At 47.2% G+C, this 20,547-nt stretch overlaps 1 protein-coding gene across 1 annotated transcript in view; it reads left to right on the top strand.

Annotated features, from left to right (window-relative positions):
• The first annotated feature begins 2,707 nt into the window (after window positions 1–2,707).
• TGOLN2 (trans-golgi network protein 2) overlaps window positions 2,708–20,547 on the top strand; it is a 196,803-nt gene continuing 178,963 nt past the window's right edge. The window contains exon 1 of the mRNA XM_069618937.1: window positions 2,708–2,878. Coding sequence (XP_069475038.1) covers window positions 2,830–2,878 — 49 coding nt within the window. The 5' untranslated portion in view covers window positions 2,708–2,829. The remainder of the gene's footprint in view (window positions 2,879–20,547) is intronic.

Raw genomic sequence — 20,547 nt, 5'->3', positions numbered from 1 at the left:
CTTAAAAGGATATTAGACAAGTCTTAAGTAAAGCCCCACTTATTTTCAGACAGCGGTGAGAGCTTAACGTAGATGGCACTCTAATAATTCGTTTTAAAAAGGGAGAGAAAAGCAGAGAATAAATTGAAACAGATCCCAACGCTTTTACAAGAACATAACACAAGAGGAAGGCAAAGTAAAACCGTGAAGTTAGAGTTCAATAGGCCGGGTTCACTTTAAGAGGATCAAACGAAATGTGTCGAAGGTCACACGGTTGCAGTGCACAAAAGTCTTGTACCATGGCCTTGAGGCTTATCGGGTAAACAACACGCGGTGACGCCAACAAGACCATATTGGCATGCAACCATAGAGCAGACTCCAGCCACCTCTCGTTAGGGATATGCAAAGTTTTGATTCTGTTGGCGTTAATGTGCAAAGTTTCTGGATACACTGCTATGTGAAGTTGCAAACGTGGATGCGATGTTTCCCACTTGTGCAGGAGTTGACTTTTTTTGCCTGCACCATTCATTGAACAGTTGAAATTTCTATCCACTTCTGTTTGGTCGTATTCTGTGGATTTATTTTCATACCTCTTCTTGTTATTGGATTGAACCTCCGGGAGATGTTGGTGGTGACGGATATATCGGGCACCTTTTGGCGAGGGTTGAGTAAGAACCTGGAGAATAATATGGGTGCCAATAACTCCCACAAAACCCCAGTGTTTGACGGATTGATGCCAATAAAGACGGTAAGGAAATGTCCCTGTGTGCAGTGTAGAAATATTTGACCATAGCACATCAAGTGGCCATTGACTTCATTGTGCCACAATGAATCCTTTGTTGTAATGTGTCTATCTTTCCCATCTCCCTGGCATGCTGTTCAGCATGTTTGTTTGCATGTATGAGGTAACGAGTGCTCAGATTATGGGATGTCCTGTGAGTGCGCTGCTTTCCCTATTTTGCCAACCTCAGAAGCCTGAAAAGTAGATATATGCAGGCTTGACATGCGGCCAAATTTGCACAGATCTGCAGATTAACTTAACTGGTCTGCTGTTAAATCTCAGTTTCAGGTTTAATGGTATCCACTACAGAATAATTGCTCATTTTACTGTAGCTGATATGATAGCTCAGTGGGTTGAGCGCTCGCTGCTGCAATGTGTGTGTGATCTGCAAGTTTGAATCCCAGAAGGCCATCTCAGCCTTTCATCCTTCTGATGTTGATAAATGAGTACCAACACAGTTTGGGTGATATTGTATGCATATTTGTTCTATAAAAAAGAGCTTAAGTGTAAGTGCTATACAATAACATATTATAATTTGGCCTTGGACGTCTGCTTGCATTCACAGTAACTTGACAATATGGATCTATACACACAGATATTAATGATACATATGGTGATCCATTCTTGTATACAAAGTTATGTTATTTTATGAGTTGTGTTGTAATGTAACAGACGGTGCCCAGTCAGTATGTCGAACGCATTTTTTCAAATGCAAAAATGTCGAAAACATTATGTCGAAAAAAAAATGTGAATGTATAATTTTTTATTTAATACGTTTTTTGGGGGGTTTGGTGAGTAAAATAAAGTGTAAAAAAAACCAGGGGTTTGGTGGGGACCCAAAAACGAAACATTTTTGCATTCGAAATATTAACTATAAACCGTAACAGACACATGAACCCTCCATAAGTAGCATTTTCTGTAGTTGTGAATTGACGTGATTCACGGATGATGGTTTGAGGGCCACTTTTGTTGAGGCGAGAGGTCCGCTACTTTTTTTTGGGTGTCCGTTCCTAGTTCTTGTCCAAGTCCGACCCTGACGCTACCATACATGCCAACCCTCCCGATTTAAGCGGGAGACTCCCGATTTTCTGTGAAAAATATTGCTATTTGTCACAGTCTCCCGCCTAAAATAAATGTAGCCCCAATGCATTCTTATGGGAAAATTTTGGTCTCCCGATTTCCCTGATGAAATCTCCCTCCCAGGTACGTCCGAATGTTGGCATGTATGCGCTACTGAAGGGTAGTGTCTTGACAGCTACTTTCAAGAGTTAGTCCTACTTTTATGTTAGTTGCACTGTCCCGGTTTTTTACTTTTTAAATCTGGTCACCCTTAATCATGAATCATCCTGGTCCCCAAGCACTGCAGGAGGGGGGCTCCAAACGAGGGACACCAACCACTGTCCCACATGGAAAGGAAGCTTAAAGTTCCTTCAGAAACAAATACAAAATTGAGGCCTCATAGGTAAAGGGGTGGTCATACCTCCATACTCAAGGGTGAGGGGAAGAAGAGGGACGTGGAGGTAATTAACCCTGTCCACTCCTGTACGCCTCAAATGTAAGTACTGCAATGAGGAAGTGCACTGAGCAGAGCTCTTATGTGGCTATGTATGAGAAGGCTGTCCAATCCTTTTTTCTGCTTGGAATTCTGGGACTTGTCGTTTTTGTTCAATTTAAAATGGGGAAGAACAAACTACACGTTCAAAACTCTAAAGCGAAAAACGCCGGTCCTGGTCGTCTGCTCGAGTATGGACAAGGGAGTTTTGACAGCACTTGAGGAGGGATGGTGGTTATCGGTAAATAGTGGGCTCACTATGGAGGAAGTATTTAACCTACTCCTAAAATGGCCACATCTAGAAGTCTCCAGACAGCAAAAGTGGTAACGGTGCAGACCAAAGAGTTCTGTGACGTTGCCGTGTATCAGATTTGAGCGCCTGCGTAAAGGTTTGATTATACAGGAGAGGCTGTCGGGGAAACGGAAATTGACGATTCAATACACGTCTGACTCCGGAAGCACCGTCCGGGTGAAGGCGGAAGTTGCACACATTGTTTCTGCAGTCTCCACGATCACAATGATGCGACTCTTGTTTGTTGTGCTGTTGCTCACTTTTCAGGCTTCCGGTAAGGGAGGGGCGTGATGGGGGGGGGAGGTATTAATGTTTACCCGTGAGCCCCTGAAACCTTTAATCCTCTAGCCCACCCAGATGTATAGTGGTCGACATGTTTGCTCTTTAAAATGTCTGCACCCCCCTCTTAACAAGGAAGCTGGGATTGTAGGTTATTAGATGCCGACCCTCTACCCCCGGCTTGTTTTAGGCGTATCTCTTCCCAAATATGATTTGTCTCCGCCCCCACATCCTTCATGATAGTGCTTCCATGTGCGCCCTAACCTGCCAATTGCAGATGGTTGACTTCGCGTTAAAGCAAAAGCCTACAGGACGTTAAACCTTTAAAAATTGGACGTTCGGTCATTATAATTCCAGACATGCCAACATTCATCAGGCCCTGAGAGGGAGATTTCATACGTCGAAAAATAGGCCAAGGTGGCATTACAGATATTTAAAGAAATGCCTCGAACAATTAATCAACATTACTCCGTTTACCTGTTTTCCTAATTGAGGCTTACACGTAATATTTGTTTTGATTGGCAAGTGGATAAGGTGACCTCCAACATATTCCACAGTTTACTCCCGCTTGGCCAAGGGTCCTCTGTGCATAGTTCTTGCACATGCCCACTGCCCCTCTATCCCTAACTGCCATGCCACGCGACCTCCGAAACCTTTCATTTTAAACAGGCTCTATTGTTTATATATCCCCTTCTTTCCTCAGAGAGGGTCCATTTATGTTTTCCTACCGACCATCTGAGTCATGTATGTGCATATGAGTTTTAATGTAAACAACAACCACCACCCACACAAAACATGTGGCAAATCAAACAACCTTTAACGACAAACAGGTGGCAGTGTCCAACACCTCTCGGCTGCTTGAATCAGGGGTCCAGTACATAATCATTCAGGCAGGCAGGTCTCCCCCTCCCAGTTCGCTGGTGATGCCGTCTGCGTCCTTCCCAGCTCGACCTCTCCTCATCTGCGTCCCCTTGGTCCAGGGGAATCTGAGAGCCGCCACCCCAGCACCTTCATCCAGCTCTTTGGCACAATCTCTGCCCAGGGACGCCCCCAGCTGTGTGCCATCTCCAAGTCTCTTGAAGAAACTGGCATTCCTGGTAATGGTGGCGGTTTCATCTGAGGCTGTCACTACCGACCCCTTCACCGCAACCACGTCCATGGGACTCGGTTCTAATGTCGGTGACAGCTTTCCTTGGGGGAGTACCTATTTCTTATGATCACCTCATTGCTAAGAGCTAACTGTTGCTTTTGAAGCCCCACATTTCATGTTTTTGCATTCAATCCGGCATATCCTCTCCTCTTCCACCTGGGCGTCATCAATCACAGCCGGCTCCTGGTCACTTGCGTCTAACAAAAAGCCTCTGGGACATCTCCTAAATATTGCTTCCGCTGGGGCTACTTCAGTCAGAGTAATGGGGGTGCGGGTTGCTTGATATTCCCTGAGAAACCGGTAGAGGGCCTTGCGAAGGCACTGATCCTGTCCATGAGTGATTCTAAATACCTTGTTGAGGGTCCTCCTGAATCACTCCACTTCACCATTGGCACATGGCCACACTGGAGTGATTTTCCTATGGTGCATGCCATACTCCTTCAGAAACTGGCCGAAGCTCTCCCCTTAAGGCAGTCCATTATCTGAGCACAGTCTGTGGGAGACCATGGGTTGTGAAGATCTTCTCCAGCGCCACTGCCACATCGTCAAATAACAGTCAACAAACTCCACCTCTGGTTACCTTGACCACTGGTCTACCATCACCAGGCAGTGGACTTCTCTCCCCGTGGACCTGAAGTCTGCGTGCGCCGCCACCCATGACCGTGTTCCTCGAGGCATGGATTCAATCATGGGATCCCTCTGCACCTTGGATCCTGCCTGGCACCACCCACAAACTCCTTGACTCTTATCTCCAAGTCCGGGAACCACACCTTTAGCCACTGTCAGGCTTTGGTCTTGGCCATCCCCTGGTGACCTTGTTGTGCCAGATCAATCATGTTCCGTATCCTGAGAGCGGGTATCACCATCCTGTCTCCCCGCAGCAGAGTCTGTGAATGTTGGCTCATCTCGGACCTGCCACAGTTGCTCCAGGGCCACACGAGATTCTTGAGTTCTTACCCAGGAGGGTCTTCCATTCTGCTCTCTGCAGTGCATCCCTGAGAATCCAGAAGCATTCATAATTTTTAGAGGCAATCTAGGTAGTTTTGAGGGCCCATACCTAATTTTAACTTTATCTTTTAATTAATAAAAACTAATTCCTCCTGTGCCCATGCACAGTATTGTCTATTGGTTCTTATCCTCAAGTGCCAATCATATGGCTGACTTTCTAGAGGGCAGCAGATCCATCTATTATGACAGCTGAATCACGGTTACTTCTGTGTGGGCATTTGGACAAAGAAAATAGATTTTAGTTAATATTGGTTGTAGTTGGTGCAGAGGACCTAATGGGTTTGGCATCACATGGCTGATCTTAATAGTCTGTAGAAAGAAGCTTTCTTTGTGTGCAAGGTTAAATTTGCATAGGTATGTTTGTTCGGCATCAGTTGGCCTGGGAGCAAAACATTGCCCCTGGTAGTTTTTGTTGCTTAGCATATCGGGTTCTTCTAGGCTACAAGCAGGAGCTAAATAGCTCTCAGCTCACCTCAATTTCGAACCCTGCACTACAGTGTTAAGTATCAGAAACTGTCGATTTAAGTTATTTTTTTATCTTGATCTCGCTCTGATGAGTAAATGTCAATGGACAGAGCTTTGAGTTATCTTTCTCGGAAATGCATGAACTACACAGACTGTGCTTAGCCTGCATTGGACTGTTACCTCAATGTCTCTCTTCCCATTACTTATGTATGAGGGGGCCCTTTTCTGTCTGCATTACGTGTTCCTTGCATGCTCAGCCCCTCCCTTGGGAGTACAAAACTCCCAACATCTCGGCATGCGCCAGTTTTTTTGATTCCTGCCTTAGGGTGGGACATGGCTGGACCGTTCTGCACCCATCCCTTTCCCTGCCGGGTAGGGATGGGCAACAATCTTGTATTCTCTGTGGATGTCTCGGTTGAGGTGGGCTGTGGAAGTAGGAGGACCGAGGAAGGTAGGCTCCCAGAGAACCTAAAGGTTAGGGTGTGCAGATCGAGCTGGTAGCAGGCCACATCCCTGGTGCGTGTCCTAGGATGTGTTGCCATAGTGACGCCACCACCTCATCAGAGGCGTGCCTTTTAAGTTCCCCATGGGGACAGCTGGGGTTCAGGTAAGGACAGTCTGTGGGCAGACAGGTTTCCATGGCTATGCGTGGAGAATGTGTGCTAATTGTTGGCTAAGCAGTATTCTTATGCTGCCAAGCGGAGCCAACCATACTGTATACATCTGGAAGGAAGGTGATCAGGAAGAAGAAACACCTATGCAAGACCAAGGCATTTGCAAGGGCTGCTCTTCCTCTTCGGCTCCAGTAATGTGCTGGAAACGATGTAGCAAGTCAGAGAGCCTCTCTAAGAAACGTTTGCTGAAGATTTTCAGAAAGACTATTAAGGAGACAGGTTACAAAAAGAAAAGCAGCAAGGCTCTCCTTTCTCCTCGGGTTCTCTAGCGCTTCTTGTTTTTCTGCATCTGTTTTGTCGCAGGGATCCAGGTTCTCTTTGGAAGCTGGGCAAAATGCGAAGTACTTGGACAAGGAGGCGGATGCTTTTTGTTCTTATTCAGGTGGCAAGCTACCTTGGAACCTGCCGCTCCTCCTCCACTACAGATAGACAACTTTACCACCCTCCACCCCCTCTGCAGTTTATACAAACAATGCAATTGGGGTTGCCACTATTACGGGAGGTGAAAGGAAATCTTCAGGGAATGAAGAAGGTAGCTGTTGACAGATTCATGACCAAGCGTTATCGTCTGGCAGCAGAGCACAAAGCTATGCCCCAGGCCTGGCACGTGGACTCTAGCCTCCCTTGCCTGGTCGGCAGTTCATTAATGGCTACCAAAGAATACACCACAGACAAAACGGTGGGGGGAGCCGTCAAGAGTTGTGTGGAAGCACAGCAGGCCCTCTGTGCAGCAACCTACTCCCTCTATAACAAACTGTCTTGGGAGGATTAAAGAAGATATACAAAGCTATGCATGAAGGATGTGACCATACTCAGTGTCTGCAGGACATTAGAACACAGCTCGAGTTCATGTCAGACCTTGCTTATCATGGTGTCAAAGCTTTGGCCATGGTAATAGGTTCAGCTGTGACAGGCCACAGGCTTATGCACATTAAGGACTGGCAAACAGATTCCCATCAGAAAGCTATAGCCATGAGGATCCCCTTTTGAAGGCAACTTGTTTGTAGTTGCCCTAGAAGAAATTGTTTAAGGCAGATAAACATGCCAGGAAATTGAGAAAGAGGATGGATAAATGGTCCAAACTGTTTTATCCCACCAAAATAAAAGTTATAAGCCACAATTTTCTCTTGCTTCTTCTCAAAGACGTGGCTCAGGAGAAAGGCACAGGTCTGCAGTGGGGAGATGAGAAAGTGACTTGTCCTCAAACGCAGCGCTCCTGATGCCGGGCCAGTTGGAGGACGTCTGCAGGTTCCAAAAGAGGTGGTCGAGTATGTGCACTGATGCCTGGGTAAGCCACCTTTTTTGATTTGGATATTGGCTGGAATTCTGCTCTTCTCTCAGGGGCCCATGAGTCACCTGAGGAGGATAGCCGTGCTTCAAGCAATCTTAGGACTTCACATGAAAGGAGCCATTCAGATGGTACTCAAACGCCAAGTCGGCAAAGAGTTTTACTCCATTGTAGTCCTACTACACAAGCAGAATGAGAAGGTCAGAATCATTCTGGACATGAAGAGACTGAATCGTTTTATCTTCACAAAGATGGAATGTCTTCAGAGAATCATTCCCTTGATTTAGGAAGGCGATTGGGCCTTCCTTAGACATAGGAATGTCTACTTCCATATTCTGTTTCCAGATCGGAAGTTTCTTCACTGTACTATTGGGAAGGATCATTTCCAGTTCATTGCTCTCCAATTTGTCCTGAAGTCGGCTCCACCGGTGTAAACCAAGGTTCTAGAACCGATTTGTGGCATGGGTTCATCAGCAGGGCATTCATGTGTTCTCTTACCTGAACAGCTGGGTTCTCCATGCATACTCTCAGCAAGTTTCAGAGAGACCTGGTCTTCGCTTGCAGAACTCTGGTGTTGGTGGGGTTGCTCATCAACTTGAAAAAATCTTGCATACTACCATCAAGGGAACTGCAATTTATCGGCGCTTACTTTCTCAGGAAAGAGTGTTTTTCTTCTGGAAAGCAGAGGTCCAAATCTACGTTTAACCGTCTGCCTTGCAAGACCAACAGCAGGCACCGGCCAAATACTTCATACAAACTCTGACACATGGCCTCTCGGATTTCACTGGTGCTGTGGGCACACTTGCACATGAGACTGCTATTGTACCACCTACAGAAGAACTGGATGATGGACTCTCAGAACTTTAAAGCAGTTATTCCAGTCTCCAACTCAGAGGAAGAGTTTGAAATGGTGGCTCCAACATCTGTTCAGAGGGTTTCTCTTCTAGATGCCCTTGCTGGCCATTGTTTCTACCTATGTCGTCGAGGTTGATTGGGGGATGGGGTTGGCTAAGTGGGCAGTGTTGCCAAAAAAGATAGACAGCCATGAAGCCCCTCATTCATCCAACTGGAGAGAATTGTCCGCTGCCTTGAAGGCCTTGAAGATTTTTGCTTCTACTCTTCAGGGGAAGGCGATCACTTGGCTTACATACAGCAATATATATCTGGTTTATGTGAGCAAACATGGAGGAACTAATTCCAGACCCCTGCAGCAAGTGTCCCCAGAGTTGGGAACTTGCTGAGCAGAATCTGCTGGAAATCCAGGCTGTTCACATAAAAGGAATGGACAATCTGGAAGCAGACCATCTGAGCAGGAAATTTCCCACTGCACTTTGGGAGCTCTTCCCGAACGTTTTTCTCTATGCCAGAAGTTTGGGACTCCCAAACTGGACTTCTTTGCTGCGCCAGAAAATGCCAAGCTTCCAAGGTTTTGTTTTCGCTCCTGCCAAGGGTGCTTGGGCAGAGGATGCAATGGCAACGGAATGGCCAAAGGGGCTTCTGTATGTCTTCACTCCTCTTCCACTACTCCAGAAAGTCCCTGTGAAGTTCTGGGGCTTGGCAGCACAGGCCATTCTTATTTACCTTATTTGGCCTTGCAGGTCCTTGTTCTCTCTGATCCTGAATCTAGCAGTGTCTCTGGGGGTTCCTCTTGCGTGCCCTCCCTATCCTATTCTTGAGTTCCAGGATGAGGGGATTCTGCGAAGACCTATGTGGGGGGGGGTGGGGGCATTTGGAAGGGAAGGGTCTGGAAATTGAGAGGCCAGAACTTTAAAAATGAGGGTCATCTGAATCATCTGCTGCATTCCAGAATGAGCTGTCCCACCACTTATGATGGCTTTTGTAAACCTTTCCAGAAATGGTATACTGGGAAGAAAGTTTAGTCGAGAACTGTGGGATCCCAGCTGTGCTCCAGTTTTTGCAGAAGGGGTTGGTTTACCTTAAGTCTGGCAGTCTGCACCTTGAGGGCACAGTGGGCAGCCATTCAATCTCATGTCCCCATGGGAAGCTGAGGAGAATGTGAGTTTGGTGGGTTGCCTCCTAAAGAGTTTTTCTATCTCCAGACCAATGGCCTTCTCGGGGGTGCCCACCTTGGGAACTTACCCGAGTGCTCTGCAGGCGGCACCTTTTGAGCTGCTTGTAGATCTTCCCTTAAAGATGCTGACTCTCAAAGCAGTGTTCTTCACGGTGATAACCTCTGCCAGGAGGTTGGGCGATATTGGACTTTGGGATATACGGCCCCTTAGCTGGCGGCTTTGACGAACACACTATTCCTCAGGTGTGATCTTATTTCCTTCCCAAAATAATTTCAGGGTTTCATTTATCTTAGATCGTCCTTCCTTTTTTCCCTCCAAATCTCTTTCCTCGGATGAAGTAGCATGGAACCACTTGGATAGAAGACTGGCTGTAGTTGGATAGAAGACTGGCTGTAGTTGCATATCATATCATATATATCAGTTGCATGCATATCTGTATGTATCTATGAGCATACAACGTTCTGATAGTCTTTTATTGGGTGCAAGTCCTGGCAGGAAACCTACCTTGCAGACCCTAAGTAGCTGAATAAAAGAACATTTCCAAGGCCTAGTCTCTGGCTGGAACACAGTCTCCTCCAATGATCCAGGGGTTGGCCACGGCAGACCTCTTGGACAAAGGCTCAGGGGAATGTTCCATCCAGGAAATGCAGGCTGCTACATGGGCAGACCCAAACATGTTCATTAAGCACTATAGATCAAACCTGTACTCCCAGGGTCTGTGGGGGATCTGGTGTAGAGGTGTTCATTGCTGGTCTACGTTTAACTTCTAATGAATGTCGGTCACAGTAAAATGGTGTTAGTTGGTATACAGGACGTGTGGCTTTTCTTGATAGCCCATTCCTATGGTGTTGGTATTTCTCATACGCAAGTACTAGGAAAAGAGCCATGGGGGGGTAATGCTTGTATTACTTTTAGTCATTCTCTTCCACATCACAGTATTTGCATTCTCTCCCCACCAGAATAAATGATTGTGCTGTTAGAATGGTCAAGTACCTATTGCATGGCAATGTGTGGTACTCCCAGGGGATAGACTGTGCATTGCGAGAAACCGGTATTACAAATAGAAAAGGGGCAAGGAGTTCTCGAGAGCCAGCGCAAGATAGCTTCTACTTGTGGCTCTGCTGTCTCAATTAGGGACTTGGTGAAAGCCAGCGTTCCAGCTGAGTGAATCCTTCCTGGCACACTGGGATTGCTGACCCAAAACCCGCTGGAACCTGGGGATTGTGGTTTGGGCCCACTTTGCTTGCTGCCGCAGTCAAACCTCTTCTGGCTCCCCTGGGCCTTCAGTGGGTCTGGAACCCTCAGCGAGCCCCGAGATCTGCTGCAGCTACCAAGAGTCATCTCAGCCTTGAAGGGGCGCATCGCTCGTGGTGGGTCTGGAACCCTCAGCGAGCCCCGAGATCTGCTGCAGCTACCAAGAGGCATCTCAGCCTTGAAGGGGCGCATTGCTTGTGGCAACGACTGGGCACCAGAGCCCTTCAAACCATGATTCCAGTGGTGGTGACGAACCTGGAGTCCCGATCTCCTGCTCCTGAATCTGATGCTCTCATCTGGCATCTGAGAGAGACAAGTGGGGGGGTGGGACGGAGTGGTTCCAGCTGACAGCCCCTGTCTGCTGTCGGCTCATCTTTTGCTGCATTGCCCCACTCTGAGTACATGCAGAGTTATCTGGGATACGGACGCAGCTGTCTCCTGTTGAGACCTGCAAGCTATCCTGGGGATCCTTTCTTTCGAGTAGCGTGCCCTGTGTCCCTCTTTGATCTTTGGCAGAAGCTGGTTGTTCCCATGGTGGCCCCTGTGGGCCTGGCATTTACCCTGCTGTCTTCCTGTGGACACCTGGGTGAAGGTGAGTGGGGGTCACAGGAGAGATTCTCACTACCTCCATCTCATCGGGAGGTGTTGAGGTAGTCTCCTCTGGAGACTTGTGCTATGGTGGTGGGAGATGGGCATCTTCAAAAACAAGCTTGAATAAGATGTCCATCATACTATTTACCTACTGGATTTGAGATACATGGGTCGGTTTACGAACCGGATCCGATGCTTCCTCGTTTGGGGCTCCCCTCCCACACTTCCACAGTGTACGGTGACTGGTTCCTGTGCGTTTTGGACCCAAATGCCTATGCCTGATCTTGCATTATGTCCACTCCACCTGAAACGAGCAGCTCCTTCCTGCTGTCTGCATCTGAAGCTGAATTTCATCATGAGCACAGCTGTGAATCCCAACATCACTCTGACTGCAACATTTCGCACTTAGACCATGCATGGTGCCGAGCGCAATGATCATTTCGACATTGCTGGCTTTCACTTTTTTGCTTCTACACACCCCTGCACCACTTGTGCTAGTTCATGCTGTGGCTGTGTTTTTGACCAGTGGGCCATGTGGTGCCTTTGTCTTATTTGCACCTTTTTAAAATGGCCGCTTTATTATTACAAGCACGAGTGCTCAGCTACCTGGCCCTACCTCACTCTGATTGGCCTGCCTTCTCCATTTCTTGCCACGGGCGCTGGAAGGCCAATAGCCGGCCCCTGTTTCAAAGGCCCACTTTCTAAAGAGCCTGTCTGGGCCGGGCCGTGGAGGACCAGGAGAGCCATTGAAAATTAATCTAACTATGCTGCATGCACCGGACTAATTCCTGGACTGCTTCTTCGTCTCTGGATCAAAGGCCTCCTATGATCCCTGCAGTAATGATTGTGAGTTTGGCTGTTCTACCATTTCTAACTCTCCTGAGGCTTTGCCAATGCTGTACTCTCATTTCATTATCTTAACTAACCTCATTCTTTTTTGCTGCATTTACTTCTTTCATATATGTATATCAGTGCTTCCATTTCCCTGTGCGTCTTCTGTATTCAGTGTTTGCTGCGTTTAAAATAGTTTTATTTGGGGTGTGCTCCTTAAATTCGAATTTGGATGCTTCTGTTTCCCTGTGCGCCATCTCATGCTCTCTCACGCAACCTACTAGACCTCTTAGTGAGGCAAAACTGTGCAGTACTCTCTCACTCCTTTGCAACTAGACAAGATTATGAATGTTAGCATGTACCACACGTAGATGCAATTCTCAATTTTAGCTTGCTTCGCATCTAGACAGGATTATGAATGTTGGCATGTACCACACTTAGATGGAATTCCCAATTTTAGCTTGCGTCACATCTAGACAGGATTATGAATTTTAGCATGTACCACACTTAGATGGAACTTATGACTTTAGCCTGCGTCGTATCTAGATAGAAATGTGAATGTTGGCATGCGCCACACTAAGATGAAACTGTGAATGATGACAAGTGCAACACCGAATGGAATTCATGATCACTAGCCTTCCTCACATCTGGACAGAATTTTGAAATTAGCAAGCACCAGACACTCAGAAGGAATAGTGAATGATAGCAAGCATCACACCTAGACACAATTTCAAGGACAGAAAGGCCAACTAACCAATCCACTAACAATCTCATCTCTCTGCATATACCGCTCAAACTCTAACCAACCACAACCCTAAAATGCAGCAATCCGCACAAACTTCACTACACTGCAACAACAAAACAAACCGCACATAGACTTGCACAACAGCACACGACGACTACGGACCGTAAAACACCCAAAGCCCAGCCAACGGACCCACCGGGCTAAGGCTGCCAACAGCAAATCACTGCTCTCTTGCACTTTTCCAGCTTATTCCCACTAACTATCACCCCCCGCCCCCCTCTCCCTCTTTCAGAGCCGCCAGGGGACCACTCCGGTGGTGATAGTGTGCGGTACAAATATCCTTTAAGATTAACTCCTTGACTTAAACGTCTGCCTTCCTATGGCTCTCTCCATCTCTCCTATATTCTATAACTGCTTCACTTTCTCCTATTCCCCCATCTCTTTCAAAGTCCGGCAAGAAAAAGTACAAAAAATATATCCTGAGTGCAAACCCGGGACTTCCCATTGCAGACACCTATGTCAGTGCTTCCTCTAGAGAGGTTTTCACTGATATTCTATTCTGTCCCCTCTCTTGATTGCTGGACTCGCATCTCCACTCTCTCTCCTTCCACACACTCCTCCATTAACAGTGGCACCAAATGGGTTTCGCATCCTCTTGTTGCTTCGTTAATGTCCATCACACCGGCACCATCCTGGTTCAGGGCCCACAACCCAACCTCCTACTCTTTGACCGCATCCTGCCTTCTCCCATTAACTTCCTTCCCTCGCCTGCATCTCCCCCCTCCTCTGAATGGTGTACCCCACCTCAGAAAATCTTCAAAAACACTGACCATCTCCACCTGGCGACTCTTAACGCCCGCTCAGCCAACAAACACTCCTCTGACATCTGTCTCCTTGAAGACATTGACCTTGACACTCTTGCGCTTACCAAGACTTGGTTCAATTCCAGCTCAGTCACTTCCTTTGACTCCCTCCTCCCTCTTGGATTCAAGATCATCTCCAATCCTCGATCTCACTGCACTGACGGGGGGTTTGCCTTCATTTTCCTTGAGTGGGTGCCTGCCTCCATCTTACCTACCCAGACCTATTCCCCTTTTGAAAGCATGGTCTGCAAGTTGGTCACCTCTCCCACCTCCACCCTGACCATTGCTGCCATCTACCATCCCCCAGGCGCTGTCTGACTTCTGCTCTTCTTCTTTACTTGCTTCCACTTCTAACCTTCTCCTCCTGGGTGACTTCAACATTTAATTGGACTCTGCTGGCTCCTCGACCACTTTATTCACTGATCTCTCCTTCTCGCTGTCCCTCTCCATTCTCCTTTTTGGGCCAACCCACACAGCTGAACATACTCTGGTTACCTTCATACACTCTGACACCTACCCTCATTAGTCACCAATCTATCCTGGTCCGACCACCCTCTCCTATCACCTGGGTCCTAACGCCCGCCCGATGAAACGAGTGACTGTGGCTGCCTTCGTCTCCACCTGACCTTAGCAACTTACACCTGTCCATCACCAACACCCTTGACCTTCTTGCCCCAGTCATGAGGATTCGTCTGAAACCTGCCTCAAAGCGTAACACTTGGTACGACTCCGAACTTGCAGCCCTGAAATGAAATTGCAGGGCAGCAGAACGGAAGTGGCTAGTCAGGCTCATCCTCTGACAAATTGGCCTGCCGCCTGCATCAAAGGCAATACAGACTCGCCATTCGTGCAAATAAAAGAGCCCACATTCAGGCACAGGTCTCCGGCGGCGCATCCAATAACTCGGCTGAATTTTTCAAAATCTGCAGGGAACTAGCCAACTCCTCTGCATTCTCCTCCTCTCTTCTCCTTCACAGGCCCTCTGCAATGTATTGGCTTCATACTTTGTCACCAAAACACAGGACATTCTGACCCCCCCTCTCTACACCCCTCCTCCCCAGACCTCTTCATCCCCCTTTCCTTCTTTCTCACCTGTCACTCTCGAGCAAAGTTATCATAGTTGTCCGCTCCATGAAGGTCTCTTCTAAACGTGTCTCCCCTTGCTCATCCAGGACCATCAAGGATAAAATTGTCTCTCTTGCCTCTGCTCTCACTGAGTTTTGCAATCACTCTTTTACCATGTCATCTTTTCCCATTCCCCTAAAGCACTCCCTTGTGCGCCCGCTCCTGAAAAAACATTCCTCTAACCCTATCTGCCCTGTCAGCTATCGCCTTATTTCCATCACCCCCTTCCTTGGGAAGCTTCTCGAAGCTGGCCTTGCCCCAACCTAACTCTCGCACTGAACTTGTTGGTGACCTCCATGACCATCAATTTGGATTCCGAGCATCCAGAGGCACGGAAACTGCTCTTGTGAACACCCGGGAAGAACTGCTCTCCTCTCTTGACTCCAACTCCCCAGCAGTCCTTATCCTCCTTGATCTCTCCTCTGCATTTGACACAGTTAACCATTCCATCCTCATATGAAGGCTCCACAATACACTTGGTATCTCGGAGCGGGCACTGGACTGGCTGTCCTCTTTCCTCACTAACTGCTCTTCCTAAGTCATCATGGGCTCATTCTCCTCTTCTACATCCATCTCCACCTGTGGTTTCACCTAGGGTTCTATTTGCTCCCCCTGGCTCTTTGACATCTACCTTGCTCTCCTTGCACGCCTCATCTCCTCCTTCTCTTCCAACTTCCAGTGTTACGCAGACGACAAACAGCTCTTATTCAGACTCCCTGCTGACCCTCTTGCATCCTCCATCATCCCCAACTGCCTTTCTGCCATCCAGTCCTTGTGCACCTCCAATGATCTCTGCCTCAACGCCTGTAAAACTGAGATGCTTCCCATTGGAACCCCTGCTCCCTCTTTCTTCCCTTCACTCTGGCCTTCCTCCTTGGGTTCTCTCCCAGCTCCTTCAACTGAAGCCAGAAACCTTGGAGTCCTCTTCGACTCCTCTCTCCTTCCTCCCTCACACTCAGGATATTGCCAAGAAGACCAACTACCATATCTTCCTTCTTAAAGGAATTCTACCCTTTCTCACTTTCCCGCAGAGGCTCCATGTGACCCAAGCCCTAGTTATCTCTCTAGACTTGACTGCTGTAATAGACGTCTCTTGAAACTTCCATCCTCCACTCTGCAACCCCCTTCAGCTTATCCAGAATAGAGCAGCAAGACTTATCCTTGGCCTTAAGCCCAGGGACTGCATTTCACTGGCTCTCGGTTGCTGCACAGATTAAATTCAAATCTGCATCATCACAAAGCCGCCTGGGACTGGGGACCACACTATCTTCAACTCTCTCACTAAATATTCTCCCACTAGACCCCTTCGCTCCTCCGGCACCAACGCTTTGTGTGTAAAGCGGTTTGCTAAAAAGAGGACAGGGGGTCGCTCACTTTCCTCTGCGGGCTCCCTTCTTTGGAATAGCCTCCCCCTCTCCCTGCGCCTTCAGCAGGACCTTCTCAAATTTCCAGAAGCTCCTTAAGATTTTCCTCTTTTCCTCCTCCTTCCCACCTTCTCCTCTGCTAGTCCCACAGTTTCTGAATCTGTGTCCTTGGCCCTTATGTATCTTCGGGGCCTTGACTTCCCTCACCGATTACTCCCAGCTCCTGTCTATTCACAGCACTTTGCATCTGCACATCCTTCGTTCTGGAGACTTGCACTCCTTCCGCTGCTCTGGCCGCGTAGCACTCAACATTCCTAGCACTTCCTCCATGGCTCTCCCACGTGCTGACTCCCCAGCACTTCCTTTCTGCACTTGCACGTTCTGAATACTCAACAGCATAGTATTTTCGTACCTCTTCCCCTCAGCTCTTAATATTGTGTTGTAATGTACCCTCCCTCCCTGCCCCCGTGAGCACTTTAAACTGTATACTCTAGTGTACAAGTGCCTAACAAGCAAACAATAAATAAATAAATTATTGCTTCTTCCACACTTTGCCTGCTGCCTTCGCGAACATTTGGACTGTCTCTGCAACGCGGCTCTGGCTATATGGCAAAAGGAGGTAGGCAACAATCTAGGCTGGCATTCAAAGAAAAACAAATCTCGCCTACCCCAGCTGCGGATCTCCCATCTTTGGCCATGGATTCTATTACCCCCGACCCCACTCTGCTGGCCTAATCAGAGGACCCAGCTGCCACCTTTCCGTCCACCACTCTGGGTCTTCTCTTGTACTGTTTTGTCATCCAGTAAGGCTGGTTTTGAGATTGTCAATTCAATGTTGGACAATTTGGTCTATAAAACCGACATGATGGAATAGGGAATTGAGAAGGAGAGTGTGCATCTCAGAGGCAGAACACCGATTGTGTCCGTGAAGGCAGTGCAGTAGAAATGAACCATATTATTTGAAGCCTCAAATACTATGAAGGGAGCGCAAGCGAAAAACAAAGATTTGGAGGCAATACCCAGGAGAAACAATGTCTGGATAGTAGAAATTCCAGAGGCGGTCACCTCGGGCAATATAGAGGGGTCTATGTTGGGATTTATAAAATCAACCCTTTGGGACCCTTCACTCCTGTTTAATTTCTGGTTGAGAGCGCGCATAAAGTAGCTGGCCCCTCTTCGTGCCCAGGTCAGAATACCCACCCAGTAATCGTACATCTCCTCAACTACAGACACAGGACGGTTATTCTCCCACGAGCATACGAATTGCGAGAAATTTGCTTTCAGGAGACTGATATCCTTTTATCCAGATTTCATGGCGGCCATGCAGCCAGCGAGAATGTCCTGCTCTGTAGGCAAAGCTCGACTCGGAGATTAAGTGTGCTATGCTTTTCCTATCTAAACTATAACTTGTGTATAATAAGACTAATTTTCTTCACTGAATTTTGTTACCAACCATCCCCCTGCCCCGCCACCCCCCTGGTTCCTCAGATCGTCCGGGACTCTAGTGTGTGATGGTTTTCCTGTTGCAGCTTGCATTGGTTAATTTCCATTTATAACCATTATATCCTCTGTATTATACTGGGAGGATAGTTTGATATCTGTTTGAATTGGTGAAAAGGGAAATGATCCCCTTTTTGGGGTTCACAGTGTTTGAGTCGCCTGTTTGATTACCCTCTCCACCCCCACACCACTTGAGGTGTACTTGGTGTAAATGTAATGGAACACTTCAGTCCACCCTGTGATGCAGGTTGTATTGGTTCTGCAGCCAGCTAGTTGGCTCCATCTGGTGCCCCCCAGGGGATTACCCTAAGTTGGGGGAAAGCTGTGGTTGGCGGGGAGCGAGGCTGTAAATTGCTCCCTGACTGCTTCACCTTGCTTAGCTAGAATGTTGGAGGTCTGAACTCTATTCTAAAGGCCCAGAAAGTCCTACATTTTGCGAGAGGCTTGGAGCTAAGATTACCCTGCTTCAAGAGACCCATCTGAGAGGTACTTATAATGAATCCTTTGCTAGAGTGTGGGGCCCTTTAAGGTGGTACCCATACTATTCATCTAATTCCAGGGGGGCTCCCTACGCTCCTACACAAATCTCTCCCGTTTACCTTCATGGAATGTGAAAGAGAAGAGCAGGGCCACTATGTCATAGTCTCCGGTATCCTTACCTTGGTGAATGTGTATGCTCCCTATATAGATGATTTCCTTTTTCATATGTCCCTTGGCTCAGGAAATAAAGAAGGGTATGTCTATGCTGGGTTTCCAGACCTCAATTTTTATTCATCTGTCCACGACAGCTGGTCCTTGATTGACTACCGCTTTCTCCCTGTTTCACTAGTCTACAATTTTAAAGCCTGTAATATACTCCCTAGCATCCTTTCAGATCATTCGCATTTGACATGGTCCTTTTATATTAAGTTACCCACTTATGGATATGGCCCATAAATCTGAGATTGAAAAAGCCATTATTGAATTTTTTGATTACTGCCTTGGTCCCCTCCAAGTTCATGTTCTGGGAATCTTTTAAGGTGTATATTCGGGGTCTCTCCATTGGATAGGAATCCGGCATCTTCAAATCTATCGGGTTATTTATCGAAGTTGGACATTTAAAATGGTCCTAGAAAAAGATCCTCTGTGATCAGATAACGCAGACCATGTGCCCCACCTGAAAGCCAAACTTGATGAAATTTCGTGATCTTGCTGACCGAGAAGTGACATTTATCCTTATACCCATTTCTGTACCATATCCTGAAACGAGAGCAGAACCAGAGATTCCTGTCAAAAGGAATGCAGGGGGATCCTCGGTCTCGGATGAGATGCTGAGTACTTGCCATAATTTCTATGAGAACCTATATTCCCTGCAACCGTCCGGTTTGCCTGGCATAGTTGAAGAATAGCTAGTGGATCTCTCACTTCTAAACTCCTGTCTTCTGTGCAAAATCCTTAAATACTCTGATGATTAGTACCACAGATCTGCTTAATGCTGTCTCTACACTCACTACATCGAAGACCTTTGGGTCGGACGGCCTCACAAATGTGTTCCCCTCTTGGCTCTGCATCTATTGGATGTGTGGAATGAAGCACTAGTGTCTGGTGCTTTGCTGACCACTTCTCGCATAGTGGTAGGCAAAGTGATGGCAAAGCCTAAGAAGGACCCCACTATGTGTGGGTCCCTATAGGATCTCACTGTTGAATATTAACACTAAAATATTCACTGAAATAATTGCTAAGAGTTAATGACCCAAATTGCCCCGTTGGCACACCCAGACCAATGTGGGTTTCTCTCGGGAGATGATTTTTGCAGTTATGCCTCAGCTGGATCCCGACGTTCAAGCGGTAGAGCCATTGTTGGACACAAACTGTGTTTTATTCTTTTTGTTGGGAATTTCTATTTGCATAGCTCGACCGATTTGGAATGGCAGGGTATTTTCTTCAGGCTGTCCGACGACACTACTCTGGCACCATTAAAAGGCAATCACATGAGAGATGCCTGGAAGAGGAACTGGGCTGTCCCCTCTCCTTTGCTCCATAGCGATTGAACCATTGGTATCTTGTATCAGGAAGTTTCACATAGACTGTTCTGGCCCTTGGAGGACAGAGGGAAATGATCTCACTTTAGGCCGACTATCTATTACTGTAATTAAGAGACCCAGAGGGTAATCTTGTACAGATTACCACTGATGTGATAAACTTTGGGTAGCTCTCAGGCCTTTGGGTAAATTGGACTACATTGTTGCTTTTTTCCCCTGCAATGTGCAAACCTGCTACTATAGGTGATTATAAATGGAAGTAATATTGTGTGATTTGGGGATAACTGTTAGATTGCATGAGACCCTACTCGAGGACAACTTGTTGACCTATCTCGATGACCTTCGACACAAAGTACTTAGATGGACCTCGCTCCCTATCTCCTATGCTCAGGTTTCTATCATGAAGATGGTCATCCTGCCCAAACTCCACCATTATTTCCAAAACATCTCGGTCTGTCCTGGTAGGAAATATTTCGAACTATTACTGATACCGTTATTATGGCATCCAAAGATTTCATCGGGTAAACTAGGAAATCTTAGTCTGATCATTCTCCCAAGGAGGGTTGGCCAGCCCCGAGGTGGATCTTTATTACTGGGTAGCACAAGCCCAGTTTGTGGTTTACTGGATGCTGAATCTGTGCTTCTACCCCCATATTAGAATAGAGAGATCGGTCTACCCATCTCCACTCCATTCTTTCGTGCTTTCTCCTAATCTGCCAGACACAAGTGCATTTGATCTGGTAACCTGTACT

Source organism: Ambystoma mexicanum, chromosome 10, assembly GCF_040938575.1.
Source record: "Ambystoma mexicanum isolate Mex_15411 chromosome 10, UKY_AmexF1_1, whole genome shotgun sequence".
Classification (NCBI taxonomy): Eukaryota; Metazoa; Chordata; class Amphibia; order Caudata; family Ambystomatidae; genus Ambystoma; species Ambystoma mexicanum.
This window is presented reverse-complemented; position numbering and strand designations above follow the sequence as displayed.